The sequence below is a fragment of the Taeniopygia guttata genome, chromosome 6 (genome assembly GCF_048771995.1).
Source record: "Taeniopygia guttata chromosome 6, bTaeGut7.mat, whole genome shotgun sequence".
NCBI lineage: Eukaryota > Metazoa > Chordata > Aves > Passeriformes > Estrildidae > Taeniopygia > Taeniopygia guttata.
In genome coordinates, this window is record NC_133031.1 from 21,433,538 (window position 1) to 21,448,510 (window position 14,973).

At 33.8% G+C, this 14,973-nt stretch overlaps 1 protein-coding gene across 8 annotated transcripts in view; it reads right to left on the reverse strand.

Moving 5' to 3' along the window:
- Positions 1-14,973, reverse strand: part of EXOC6 (exocyst complex component 6) — an 86,188-nt gene that overhangs the window by 37,863 nt on the left and 33,352 nt on the right. For 5 of the 8 annotated variants that reach the window (XM_072931122.1, XM_030276105.4, XM_072931125.1 and 2 more), the window contains 11 exons: positions 14,105-14,188; positions 13,965-14,011; positions 13,464-13,584; positions 12,289-12,360; positions 11,606-11,703; positions 10,438-10,543; positions 8,488-8,597; positions 7,418-7,529; positions 6,445-6,579; positions 3,128-3,307; positions 34-63 (listed from right to left, as the gene is read on the reverse strand). In XM_072931122.1, the coding sequence (XP_072787223.1) occupies positions 34-63; positions 3,128-3,307; positions 6,445-6,579; positions 7,418-7,529; positions 8,488-8,597; positions 10,438-10,543; positions 11,606-11,703; positions 12,289-12,360; positions 13,464-13,584; positions 13,965-14,011; positions 14,105-14,188 (1,095 nt within the window). The remainder of the gene's footprint in view (positions 1-33; positions 64-3,127; positions 3,308-6,444; positions 6,580-7,417; positions 7,530-8,487; positions 8,598-10,437; positions 10,544-11,605; positions 11,704-12,288; positions 12,361-13,463; positions 13,585-13,964; positions 14,012-14,104; positions 14,189-14,973) is intronic. The other 3 variants (XM_072931123.1, XM_030276106.4, XM_072931124.1) reach the window with 1 other exon arrangement.

Sequence of the window (14,973 nt, forward strand, 5' to 3'; positions counted from 1 at the left end):
CACATGCTTTTTCTTCATCTTGCATCTACTTACCGACATAGCTGCATGGTCATTGTTGTTATGCTGAGAAGGAAACCAGTAAGGCAGTCAAAACAAAAAAATTAAGATGTACTGTCAACTTGTCAACTTCAAAAAAAAAAAAAAAACAAAAACAAAACCAGTAGCAATAAAAGATAAGAAAAATCATACAAAAAGAACAATTATAGCTACATAACACTATTTTTTTTAGAACCTCTGAACTTATATAGTATTTTGTTGAAGTGTAACAAAGAGATTATCACTTAAATATTAATTTGGCAATGATGTGTTTTTCTGTAACAAGAAACTGTATGCCAAAACATCAAAGTAACAAACTTCAAAATGTCTGTTGAAATGCCTTTCCAGAACTTTTCATTACAAGAAAGAATATACTCCAAAAGTCTTAGGTTAAAAAATAAATGTTATGTTTACCATTATGGTTTACAGAGGCTATCTGTATGTTATTAACATACTTTGTTCAAGCAAGATTTAAAATGGCTCAGGATAGCAAGAATCTAAATAATAACATGACCCATTAGTAAATTTTAACATTAAACTTATGGCTACATAACTATAGGGTGGAAGAAAGCAGTTTTCCTTTCCTAAATTGCTTCTTAAGTACAGTAAACAAATACAGAGGAGAAAACTAACTTGCAAAACTTGAGAGGGGAAAAAAAGCTTTGGAGGCACAAGACATTTCCAATGATTCAAAAGATATCAGACCCCAACTAACTTATGTCACTTTGTATGCAGATTCAGTACAGTTCATGGTCTACCTGATTTAGAGTTCTAATATTTCCATGAAAATAATACAAATTGCATAAAACAGATAAACAACACAAAATGCATTTTTGGAAAGTTATGTCTGCATTGGTACAGAAATACTTCAGCACAGCCCCACATGCAAGCACGAAGGGAGACACATTCCTGTGCATTTACACAGCTTATACATACAGCAAAAATAAAACAAGATTCTAATGAGAGGAACCCACTGACTGCAACAAAAAAATTGTTAAAGAACATGTTACAACACTTCTACAGGCAGACTGGCATTTGAAACAATACTAAAGAGAAAGTCAGTGACCCTGGAGTGTGACAACAAAGAACTACTGTGGCCAACTAGTGTCCCTAGTCCTAGCCCAATGTCCTCTAACACAATTGGGTATGTAAAGGTAGAAGAGAAGGCACCTCTCTACTTGTTCCACTCTTTTCCTTACTAGAATCGTGGCCAGTGTGCTAGGAATTTGTTCTTTGACTGCTAATTACAGAAAAGATTCTGATAAACTATTTTGAGCAGTGGAATGCTTTTGCCAGCCATACAGAAATTATTATGGAAATTACACTGTGACATAATTAGAATAATTCATTAATGAAAATTAATTCTAAAATTATTCCAAACCTTAATTACAGCACATGAAAAATCCAGCTCAGTTTATCACTCCAAAGCACTTACTATTTTTATGAGTTGTAGAACCTGGTTCTGGGCTAATCTTGGAAAATACTTTTACTATAAATTTTCACTTAACAAAAATAACTTACTAGTACAAATCTAACTAGAATCACCATAGTATGCACACATTTTCATATAAACTCGACAGCTCACACACAACATTCACAAGACTGTATGTTTCTACAATTGGCCAAGATAGGACAGGGAACGAGATGCAGGATAAGTAAAAAATTCTAAGAAACCTCTTCCACAGCAGACTACTTGTCCATACAGTTACATCCTGCCTGTTACCTGACTAGGGTCTGAAATGACAGAATAACCTCTCTACAGAAACTACCTTTCTCCAAAGGCTGACTTGTACCCCCAGGCACATAATTCTGTACCTTCCGCACTTAAGTCCTAATGCCACAGCTACTTCGTCGCATTCCCTTAACACATAACTTCATTTTGTCTGTGGCTCATTTCTGAACAGCCATTTAGCCACATATATTCATGACAGACTTCTGTACCTCCTGCTTGACAAACTTCACATCCCTTAACTGCCACATGCACATGGCCACTGAGGAGCAGTGCCATTTGCTCACACTGCTTTGTATACTGACTTACAATGAATTACACTAGCTAACAAACTTGCTATTCTTTATCAAAAAACGCTCCACTGATTTGGCACAGAAGCACATGCCTCACATGACACGTTCACATCACTATCACATGATCCATTTGGAGTGGCCTTTGTCTTTTGAGTCAGTTAAAAGAACAGGAGACAGACGAATCACAGCCTCTGTGTAATATTTGGAAGACAAGATCAGCCTGCTATGCCAGCAACTTCAACATCTTGCTGTGCACTTAAAGCAATTTTTTCTTTCAGTCTTAAGTCTCAAAACATTTTATGCATTGAGGACTTATTCTTTCTAAGCAGTGCAGATGGGCAAAGCACTCAGACATCAGTGTGACTATAACCAACCACAAGCTGATCAAAAGCAGATGTTGCTTGAATTACTAACTGAAGTTACTCTAGAACTATAAAGCTACAAACCATTATGATGGTAAACCAAACTAGAAATAGTCTTTTTTATCTGAAAGCAAGGGGAAATCAGACAACAGAATGTAACAATTCATACATAAGACAGGTTAACAGTACCCTTTTTGCTCGGACAAAGTAACACAGGATATTTGAATATGAACAAGGATCCATTCAATGAAGCTCTGTTAACTAGAATCAAGTAACTTCTTATGATCAAAAATATTTAGCTAAAAACCTTTAAGAATACAAGACCTCCACTATCTTATGCACAAATGTAGAATTTAGACCAATTCTGTATTATTTGAACCAATGCACGTGCACACAAAATCAACACAGTACACCAAAAAGGCTCTAGAAAACTGCATGAGTTCTTACACTCTTTGTAAATTAGTTGCTGGTAACAATATTTAGACTAAAGTATTTGAAAGTATTTTCTAAGTATTCTGATGGGTAAGCTCCACCAACATACTCATATACATTTGATATACTGACAATATTTCTGTGCTGAGAAAAACTTAAAAATACATGTCAGCACGTGCACAAATCAAAAAAAGAACGTTTTGTTCAAACCTTAGTGTTTTAAAATAAAATTATGACCAAATAATTTGAAATTAAACTTAATTTTGAACACTTACAGGTAAATGAGTAAAAACTTGAAACGTGCTTCTTAAAAAGTTAATTAGGTCCATTAAGTATCCACTGGCTCTTCCATCTGACTCAGACATTGTCCAATCATAATCAGCAATCTGAATAAATTCATCTATTTTTTGGTTAAGTTTTGTATATATTTCTCCTTCTGCAGCATGCCTTGCATCCTGAAAAAAAATGTGCACAATGCTTGTCAGAATTCTAAGATATTATTAAATGCAGATAAAATTATATCCATCAACAAAACTAAAGTCCAGTGTTTTTCTTAGAAGATATTTTATTGAAATTGGTACTTTAATGTCTGTCTTACATCTGAGGCTGTGGTTTTTAAAACACTTCCATCATGCATACTATGAGTGTTCATAACACTATGAGTGTTGACAACACTATGAGTATTCACAGAATAATCAAAAGTTTTCACACAAATTAAGTTACTTTGAAAACAAAGAAATTTGTTTACTTTATTCACAACAACCACCTTTAATTCTGCCTTACAAATTTATCAACCCTGACATAAAGTTGATTTTTCTTTTACAAAGAAAATAATAGAATAACATAAGAATTTTGTCTTTTATGGACAGAGGTCAAGCAATCATATGATTTTTATGTAATTAGTGTCTTAAAGCTGCACATCTGAAGAACAGTCATAATTTTTCACCCTCCTTTAAATATCCTGATCATCATGGCACTCCCCTTCTTGCTCCTACTTTTGTTCTGCCACACTCAGGATTCTACTTTTTGGAACAGCAAAGTCCTGCATTTACTGTGAGCTGAGTTTACAATGCTGTCTCTGCCTCATTTGTACAAGAGACATCCTCAGAAATCCAACGGGATCTCTGTGCAGATGCTTGTGTCTGTGCTGCTGGAAAGTTGTGTTTATGCCAGCCTGGAGTCTAAAGATATAAAGTATCGTTCTGTTTTGGGCTCAACATATAGTTTTCTTAACTGATATAGAGAAATAATTCAAGCAAGACATCCGATTTAAACCAAATGCATCAGTTGCTGAAGGTTTTTAGAGGGTAAAAATAGCCTGGACATAATGAAATAACCAAAAAGCAGATGAAACTCCCCTTGCTACTTTTCTCCAGAAGAAAGCAATCCAAAACACATGACATTGAGAAAAGCACAAACAAGAAATGCAAAAAGAAAAAAAAATATTCACATTTATCTGAGCTTAAAGGCGTCCTCACATAGAGTGTGCCAAATTTAGTTTTCAGTCAGGCCCTAGGCTGAGAGGCACTTAGGAGTAAGCAAGGAAGTATGTGGCCCTGTCATAAATAAATATCAAAATACGATTCCCTAAAAATAGCATTTTTATTGTCAAACCAACTTGAGAAAGGCTCCACTGAACAGCTCTCCAAATCCAATATGCAAGAATCTGGCAACTTGTCATCATGTCAAAGGAGTATGTGGATATCCACTATTTTGTAGATGGCAATGCCTAAGAAAGTTTCAATTAAAGTCAAGTCTACATTTAAAGTTTCTAATTAACAATGAAACCTCAGTCGCAACAATTTATAATGACAGGACTTGCAAATATATCTGCCTTGGCTTAGAGCAAAATTTCTCCAATTTTTTTTTGTTTGGGTATGGATTTTTTTTTTTTTTTTTTAATCTAAGTCATTCACAGAGTGCTCATATCACCTTTACGAATTAAAATGATTTACTGGCAATGGCAAGACTAGTCCTTCTGATTTTGTCTTGCATTAAAAAAATACATTGTAGATGTAAAAGCTCATCTCATGGAAAGTAAACGAGTCCAATACTGCTAATAAAAGGAGATTTTTGACCATTCTGAAAGAATGGAGGTGATACAATTTGCCACCAGGAGATGAATTTAATAACAGCAGAACATACCAAACTCTGTGAGGGCCCAGTTGGGGAACTGTGAGCAGTTTTTCATTACAATAGAAAGAGAAAAAAAGAGGGATTAACAAGAAAAGAATTTTCTACTATAATTGGAGAACGTTGTGCTAACAGGTTCTCTAAGCAAGGAGACAGGAGAGAAACCACACACACAAAAACGCCTTCTGTTTGTCAGCATTTATCCCGTATTTTTCTGAAATGCAGACTCACTAAGAACAGACACAGTATTGAATCCCTGTAACAGAACTCAGTTTGTAGGAATGTTAAACATAACTGCTGAACAGCATAAGCAATCTACAAAAAATATAACACAACTTGCAAATGCACTTATTAAATGAAATTCAAGGATAAAGAATATCTCACCTCTTACTGAAATCAAAGACTGTGGCTGTGTTAAGTGGTTTTGAATGCATGTTTGATTGGCAAAAAGATAATTAATTGCCCTTACAGGTAAATAGCTATAGATACACAAATTCCAAGACACTCATGCCCTATTGGTACACAACAAGCAAACTAGGCACCGTAGACCAAACCCAGTAAAACTGCCGGGAGGGCAATGGCAACCAAGTACAGCTGCTAGGCCACCACCTTTCTCTCTTGCCTTATGCACTAAATCCTTAGCAAAACAAGCAACAGCTAATGGGAGAATCATTAGCTATCAACTGGAAATATGAAGTGTCTTGCAATTATTCCACCTCACCCACCTTTTAACATCTATGCCAGAGGGTATATTACAGTAGGATAGGCCACATATTGCATCAAGAGATAAAATGAATTGCAGAAAACAGAACTCTCTCAATAGGATTAATTCTCTCTATCCCATAAATACGAGAAATCATTCTCCTTTGTTTCAGTGTACATGGAAAAATGCCAAATACCTAAAGTTCAGGTTGCAGCTGCTGTAGAATCCCTGATGACTTTTACTTTTGTTTTGCAGTTTGAATTTTAAAAATATCATAGAATAACTTTAGTTTGAGCACTAGTTGCTAATACTTCTTTTACACTAATACTTACAATCTTTGAAACTACATCACAAAATAATTCTACTGTAGAATAAAAAATAGATACAAACATTTTAGATTGAGGTAGCTGTTTTGCTTTATTCCATTCTAAAAAGGGAGAAGTTACACAAACTGAAGCTTAATCTATTAAAAACTTCTGATAAAGTTAAGCTTTGACTGCCATTTCACAACTTAATAAAAAATGCACTTGAAAGATAATATTGAGGCTTCTCACATACTGACATATTCCAAATCATGCTAATAACATAAAAATCCACTGTTTATCTGCTCAGTGTTACAACTGCATGCTTAAGAGTTCAGAATTATTTTAGAGACAAAGATGAGAAGACAAGCAGCTTTGCTCTGTTCTTGTTTTAAAATGCTTCATTTACGTAACTTTTCAGACATAGTCATATAATGGATGAGATATACTATACCTTAAATGTAGAAAGTCCATAAAGTCTTGCAGTGTGAACAGTCAATTGTGAAATATTTGTAATGTTAGATATAAAATCCTCAAGGTATTTACAGGCTTGCTCCAAGTGTGTTGTGTTTATGATGATTTGAACAAGCTACAAGAGACAAAAAATTCTTGTAAAAATCTCTTTATATCGCCTATTGTCATTTAATTTTGTAGATGGTTACTTCTTTCAGAAACAATGCTAATAGAAATTAATTTCAGTATTTTAGGTTACCACACATTTCCTGGTAGTTTTCAAGTTTGCTTTCAAATACCACTAAGAAGTAATAATGTAGCTTAAATACAAATTATGCCATTTCACAAACAGAGATTTCAGACACCTACCCAGTAAAATAAATCCAACTGACAGTTTAGAATTAAGAAAGGAAAAATAAAGGAAAATATATTGCTGAAATAATATCACTAATTTGTGCCATTTTATTTTTTTAAATTTACTGCTCTTAAGAAGTCACAACACTCTCTGCAGAATGATGCATTCAAGTATATCTTATATCCCACTCCAGTCTATTTTTTATAGAAAGAAAGAGAAACTCAACTTATAGAAAGAAAGAGAAACTCAACATTAGTGGTACTAACTGCTTGACAGAACACACAATTCATACTCTGCATGTAAACAAAAATGTTTGCTTTATTTGGCTTATTTCCTGCAACTCTCTGTTTATCATAAAAAACACAAAACTGTTTCATTGTCATGTCTCTCAAAAGGTATCCCTGGTCCCAGCTAGACTGTATTGTTCGTATGTATGTAATGGCTATTGATGCTTTTTATACTTATTTTCATTTTTAATTGTTAAACAAACACTACTTGATTTTCTCATACTGTGGTGTCAATATCTGTGTATCTACTAAATATCTGTGTATTTACTAAAATAGTTTTAGCATGGATTGTTTGAAAACCCATAATTTTGAATATGTGTTTCAAAACTTACCTCTGTTAAACCTATATGAGGTTTTTTAATTAGGTTCTGTAAACAACTACTTAGAGTTCTTGTAAGCAGCAAATTTGTAGATTTTCTGAGCATATCATCTATTTCTGTTGAACTGAAAAAAAAAAAGTTTATTTTTATAATTATGCTGTATGTAGCAATACTTCAACGGCAATGCCTGCAAAGGGAACTTTCAATGCTAAAAAATTCTCTATGTGCATTTAAATTCTGGTTGTTCCAAGTTTTCTGTGGTCTAGCAGATAGAACACCTTATTCACCTACCAAATTATCCATTAACATTTCAACACTGAAGCAAAATCTGTTATTTTTAGTTTCTGGACATGTTTATTGACACAGATGTTGGTAAAGAGTAATTTGTGGGTTTTAATGAGTTACTAAGGAGGTCAACATGTGCTCATTAGTACGTGTAAATTATAAACAGTATCAATTAAGAATGTGTGAAAGGGAGTAATTTACATCTTTAACAGTGCAGAAGTGGGTGACAAGGGCACAAATACCTTCCAGATTTCAGATCTCTGAATTCTATTTTATGCAATTAAAACTAAGCTTTTGAAGGCCAGAAGAGGAAAGGAAATGGGTGAATTGTGATGTTTTCCATCAGAAAAAGGTGGGATAGGAGAGGGAATGAACATGCACACAGCACTTTGTTGCAGGATAAATCAGTGCTAAGGAAACTCAAAGCACTGAGTAGGGAAACACTAGGAAGTAATCAGGGATGCTAAACAATTACTTCTGAAATGGTCAGTATCAAAGTATTCTTTTCATTCTTTACATGCTTTGTTAAATAAATAAATTCAGTATATTATTCAAACCAGTCAATACTGTTTGAAGAGCTCCAGCAATGTTTTAAACTGCTTACCACACCAAGCTACACTTACCGATGCACATATTATATAGTGCATATATCTATGAAGAATTACATATGTAAATTATGAAACAAGCACAGCAAGCAAGTACACAAGAAAGTATATTTACATTTTAGTATATATATTTTAGGTAATCTGAAAGTTACAAGCTACTTTACAGCCACATTCCTGACAGTTCAAGCTTACCTGCGGTGAAGTGACTCTGAAAACTTAAGGCTTGCATAAATGAATTCCTTCACCTGCATGTAAATTTGAGGCACTGACTGAGACATTGGAAGCTTCTTTGGAAAGGATTGCTGAGGAAATAAGAGATCATACTGATTCCAACAAGAACTTGGTACTAAACACAACAACTAGAAAGCCACTTAACATTATCAACATTTTAATCTATCTAAACCTTTTCTGATTTCCATCAAATACAAAGCTGCATGTGTTGAGCTGACTTCTACATCTGTTTAAAAAACTTATAAGCAGAATAGTATTTTATCACTTCTTTCAATTACAGTAAAGTTTGGCGATTTTATGTAATTCAAGATACCCCTGCAGAAAGCAATTTACAAACCTACATTAAAAAACAGGTCTCAAACTGCTTTTAATCTCAATTAACAAGATAGAGTAACTGAGATAAGAAGTTCAAAAATATGAACTTTTTTCCCCAAACAAAACAGTGCAAAAAAAAAAGTTTGAGAAGTTCAACACTTCTGGGATTCTCAAAGTATCTTGAGAATGCTTAGACTATTTTTTTAAGGTTCACAAAACCAAGGCACTTTGTGGAATTACATGTGGGAAATAGTAGTAAGTTTGTAATAATAAAATCATGCTTCTTACTTTGATTTTAAAGCTGATACTGTATTTGGGAGTACAAAAATGAATAAATTCAATTAAATCTACACAGACTAAATAGGTATTTCTACATTGAACATATAATTTTTAACATTTACAAAAAATATTTTTCTGTTTATGACTAATGCATGAGAAAAAGAATCAACAACAATTCATGGTATCATCCATGAATAATTCAAATTCTCTTTAGAAAAAAACATCCATCAACAACAGCCAAAGCTTTGTAGCAATCATACATGTATATGTATGTATCTGTATAGCAGATAAAACTATTTAGTACAAAATAAAAATGTCTGCAGTTTACTAGCAAAATATGGTATGCTAAATAATATCCAGGGTATAGTATACTTCCAATACTGTAAGGGATTACCATTCTATTTAACTTATTTTAGTCCTATAATGGCTAAGTAATTTAATTTAATGGAGGAATGCATCCAGAAAGCACTCTGGAATCTCATTCAAAAATCATCATAAAAACCTCCTTTAATTTTTCATCTTCATTGCAATGCTGTATTAATGACAAGCAGCTGTTACAATTGCTGGCAAATCCCTGCTGAACTACAGAATTCAAATAGCTTTTCACTTTTGCAGGTATCTGTAGCAATGGATCTTGTAGAAAACAGCTTCCCCCTACAGCAATTACTCCCACTGGCATCTGGTTCTTAGACTTAGTGCCCCTCTACAGACTCCATCATGAGCCTCTTATTTCGATGTTTTTTCTAAAATCATACTTAAATAGCAGAACAGGTTAATCACCCTTCTATGAAGAGAATCTGTAGTGAAAAAATGGCTGAGGCTACAAAAGGACATCCTACCGCAGTGCTATTACAGCAGAATTATTCACAGTCCCTTCATGTTTATTTTGCCCCACATGCTCAAACACAAATATTTAAATTTAAAAGTGAAATACAGAAAATATTGTCTCTAACCAAGCTCTATTTTACACTTATTTTTGCAATACAATGGCATATACTGAGCAATTAAACACGAGTTGCAACAAAATTTAGCTAAAGACGGGTTGCATTATAATTACATAAGGGTTTTATCAATTAAACTCTATTATTAATTTGTTTACAAAACAATGGGTTTCATTATTCACTCAAACATCTTAACAAATTACTCAACCTTTCATTTTCATATTTACTTATGTCTAGATAATAACACACAGAGAAGGTGATTAAGTCTCTTAATCGACCTAGCTTTCAAAATTTTAATTGTTTTTTAATTATAGAAATCATTACTGTCCCCAGTATCTTCAACTGGATTTCCACAAACTTTAAAAGTTTTCCTTACCTTATCAAGTTCTGGATCTTGAAAAGGAAATTTGCTTATAACAATTCTGTATTCCTCTTCATTTGCTACAGGGATAGGGCTGTAGTTGTCTGCTTCAAAAATATCCCTGGTGAATAGGTAAAGTGAAAAAAATCTGGACATGTAACTTATAGTGTTTTCTGGTGTTAAAATGTGTAAATAAATATAAATTTTACCACCACACTTAGGTCTGCATCTTCAAAAAGTTTTAAGAACTTTACACATCCCAAGTATTTTTGATTACTTTGGAAATACTTAATATATCTTAACTCTTTACCGTATGCCTTATCAGAGAGGAAAAAAATACCCAAAAGTGTTTTCATATGTACTTAATACAGCTAAATACTTAATACCAACTAATCCACTCCAGAATTTAAGGAAACCTGCACTTTTCCTGTACTAAAGCTGATATTCAGAGTGTCTCACTTTGGTACCAGAGCCACATGGTCAACGGAGATGACTGAGAGAACTTTAGGCAGGATACGGCCATGGCATTGTTTGGGCACCCTCTGCACTTCTCTACTAGTCAAATGTCTGTAACAGAAGCACAGGGAACTGGAGAACCTTAAGTGGTCAATTTAATATTAAGGTTTTCTGTAATAAAACATTTTATGGCAAACAAATTCTGCACATTGAGACATCACACCCTATCAAATAGGCTTTGGAGTACAGCCTCAGGCTGACGTATTCCTGGGTTTTGATTTTTTCCAATTAAATTATCCCAAGGAATGGGTGGAAAATATCCTTCATTTAAAAAACCACAAAGGCATAGTGGCAATGTCAGTAGTTTGTCAGGCAAATATGTGTATCAGCCAACAGTAGATATTAAGACAACTTAAATTAGAAAACTAAAGCCCTATTGCAATAACCTGGAATTATCAGGTTCCTGAAGAAGAGAAAGAGATGGCTCTCCCCTGCTTGTTTCTCCAATAATGTCCCTTTGGAGAGCTTCACTCCTTCCATTAACTATAGAAGCAGTACTTGATGTCTCTTCTTCTAGTTAGCAATTAATATCTTAGTCCTAATCAACCTGCAATTTATACACTACACTTGAGTTAACAAATTCTTTCTGAACTACATAATAAGAACTTGAGCTCAGACAAAAACAATAGATGCAATACAAAAGGCACAACTATTTTGATATACTAACCTGAACAATCCAGACCACTTTTTAAGAAGTGTTTCATTGTATTGGTCTCTTATTTCAAATAAAAGATCAAATAGTCGGTTCACAGGAAAACCATAGCCCTAAAGGATGAAAATGAAGAGGGGATAGTTCAAGAATCAATACACTCAATTCCTATCATGACACTTCAGAAGTCTGAGGTTTCAATCTTATCACTTCTATAACACAAATTATAGTACTTTTAGCATATTATTATTATTTGCTGGTCTATTAAAATTTTACCAAAGTACTTATCCTATGCATTGGGAAATATGCCCCATTTCTCCTTGTTTGTTAAAAACTGCAAGAATACTTTCCAACAAAGTTAATTTAGTCTTTCAGCTAAAGAGTTAATGACAACTGGAATGCTACTCTTTTTTATGATGAGAAGTAAAGCATTTTTAAAAGACAAGAGTGTACACAAATAACAAAACTAACACTAATTTTGCACAGATATAATAACTGATGCTTGCTGGATAGCCCAGAACACATATGTTCAGTTCATAATACTGAAAATGAGGACCTAAGGCAAGAAATAAATTTTTTAATATTACTGTGCAATTTTGGGTTTGATTTGTATATGATTCATGAAAACACAAACATTGCATTCACCTAAAGTTAAAATCTGACTACAAGAATTTCAGGTAAATTAATAATACAGTATGTACCTGTAACGTATCAGCAAATACTACAATGAGATTCTTCAGTTCCAGAACAAGGTCAGGATCACTGCAATATGACTGAAAGTGAGAAGACATGACAAGATTTTGAGGAGTTTTTTAGAGATTACATTACTTTCAACCTTTAAATTATAATAGCCTTATATATAAAAATCCACATGGAGACAATTAACTAGCAAAGTATTTAGCTTTAAAAAATGCTGGATGAATACATCTCAATAAGCCTCTCAAAAGAAGTAAAAAAAGTATGAGAACATCTCATGTACCACTGCCAATAAAGGTCCTATGATAACTACAGTTGTAATCTCAACATTTTCCCCATTCCCCCCCAGTATATATGAAATATAAAATACTTATTGAATTAAAGATCAATTAAAAAAAAATAAAAAACAACATTGCATAAAGGAAATGCTGCTAGCAAACATTCAAAAGCGAAATATAAAGTTCTTGTATTTTTTCTGACAGTAAAAGGCATACCAATAATAAACTCTGAAGCAATTTATTATCACTCAGTCTGAGTGAAGAATGTGTATTCCATTGGTTTTTCACAGAGGAATAAGAAATAGCATCCAGCATCATTGCACATAAAGCAGGAATGTAACTTTAGGAAACACACTTGAATGCACTGAAATACCCAAGTGATACAGAATTTTTCTAACACCTTTACTTCAACACAAACATAACACGACTATAGCATTGAAGGGAGAGCTGCAAGGGTTTGCTGGTGGAGTTTATTTTGGAAACACAGCATTTGGAATGATAATTAGGAACTATTTCCTGGTGGTGCTTTCAGTGCTGAACTATTCAATCTGATCTAATGAAGAGGTCAGTTGAGACTAATGAGGAAGGATTGCAATAATAACAGCAGATTAACTCTGCATATTCTAAACTGCTGGACTAAGAGAAGGTTTGGAAGACCCAGTGAGTTGTAAATCAGTGGAGGATTATGCAAATAGCCCATGGCTGCGGATCACAGCCTGATACTGTTGGGAAAAACAAAAGCTTGGCAGGCTCCCTCCCAAATCTGAGCAATTTTTAATCACAAGAAAAAGAAAACATGAGAGAGGTGTAATTTTTCACTTTGTTGCTATCCCAGCTTTAAATACACAGAGCTCTGAAGTAAGAGGATTCAAACTGCAATACTGGTAAGACTTCTCACTTACTGAATGTGTTCTAAGAACAGCAATGATCTTGGAAAGGGCCATGTTCCAGAGTTCATCAGTGTATGTCCTAGTTACCAATCCTTGGGTTACATGTAAAATGTGGTCTTCTACTACAAAGAAACTAGAACAAAATAATACTTAAATTATTAAGCCGTTTCTAATATTAGAACAAATACTACCTTTCACACCCAAGCATAGCCAAAACCCTCCCCACTGGAGCAGTGACACTTTGGTAGGTTTGGTGTTGTGTTTCATCCAGAATGAAGTAAAAATGTGAAAAGTTTGTTTCGTGCCATCTGGAGCCCAGACTGCTGGAGAGCCCTTGTAGGGCACTGTGCTGGAAGGATCTGGATGTTCTTTTCTGCTCAGATCCTGCAATAACACATGATTTGTGCAGAAACTGAATCTTGCAGAAGAAAGTTCTTGGACAATAGGAGAACACATGTTGAATTAAGAATCAACACAGTAAAACTGAAATAAATTTTCATTTAGAAAACTTACCCTACAATTTGACTGAAGTATCTTCTATAGCCTTCTACTGTTTCATGCTTTTAAGGAAAAAGAAAACAAGTTCAGGAACAAAAATAGCACTAGGCATTAGATTCACCTCAAATCAATGCAAAACTGAAAGTTTTGATTACCATGCTTGACTGTGGTTGCAGAACTAATCTTGCTTGTTTCCTCCTTTGTTTTCTGTAGTAATTTTCAAATATTTCTCCATCACCCTAAAAAAGACATAAGTAGTCAAAAAAAGAATACTGTCTCAGTATGAAAAAGGTCGTTCTTAATTTAAAAGTAGAATTCTCTTAAACTAAGCACATATTCTGAATTTATTCCACATGTAAACCTCCAACTGACACGAGTGAAGTTTTGCATGCATGAAATACACAAAAATTACCTTTTTCTGTAGAGAAGCTTACAGCCTGTACTGTAAATAGAAATTTTGTTCACATGCCTACATTTTTCCAAGCAACACTATGCATTTTAAACAGTATGTCCATTTTTAAATTACAACTTTCAGAGTATATTAATATTCATAGACAAAGCATATGGCCTATTACTGTACAATTGAAACTCATTGTCTCCTAAAACATTTCTCTAGGTTATTCAAGAAAGTAACTGCATTATAAAGCTGTTACAAAAATGCTTCTGTGAAGATATGACACATCTGAACACTTAGCTGCATAAGCGTTGCCTGAGGAAAGATACACATGAGATTTATTGAATATGTGCTTATTCTCTTTGGATTTATAATGAGTGTGGATTTAGACTTTTTTCCTACCATGATCCTCAAAAATACAATACCTTCTGTGCCTAAAGATTATATTATGAGGAATTCAAGCGACATCCTACTCATCTCATTGAGATGTCCATTCAGTAGAAACCATCTGTCCATTTGAAATCAGCATCACATTGACTCATCTATCTACCAAACCACACTCAATCTGTATGCAAGCAGAATAAAGCAGCTTATCATTTTTAAGATTTGGTTTTTGCTTTATGAACCTAT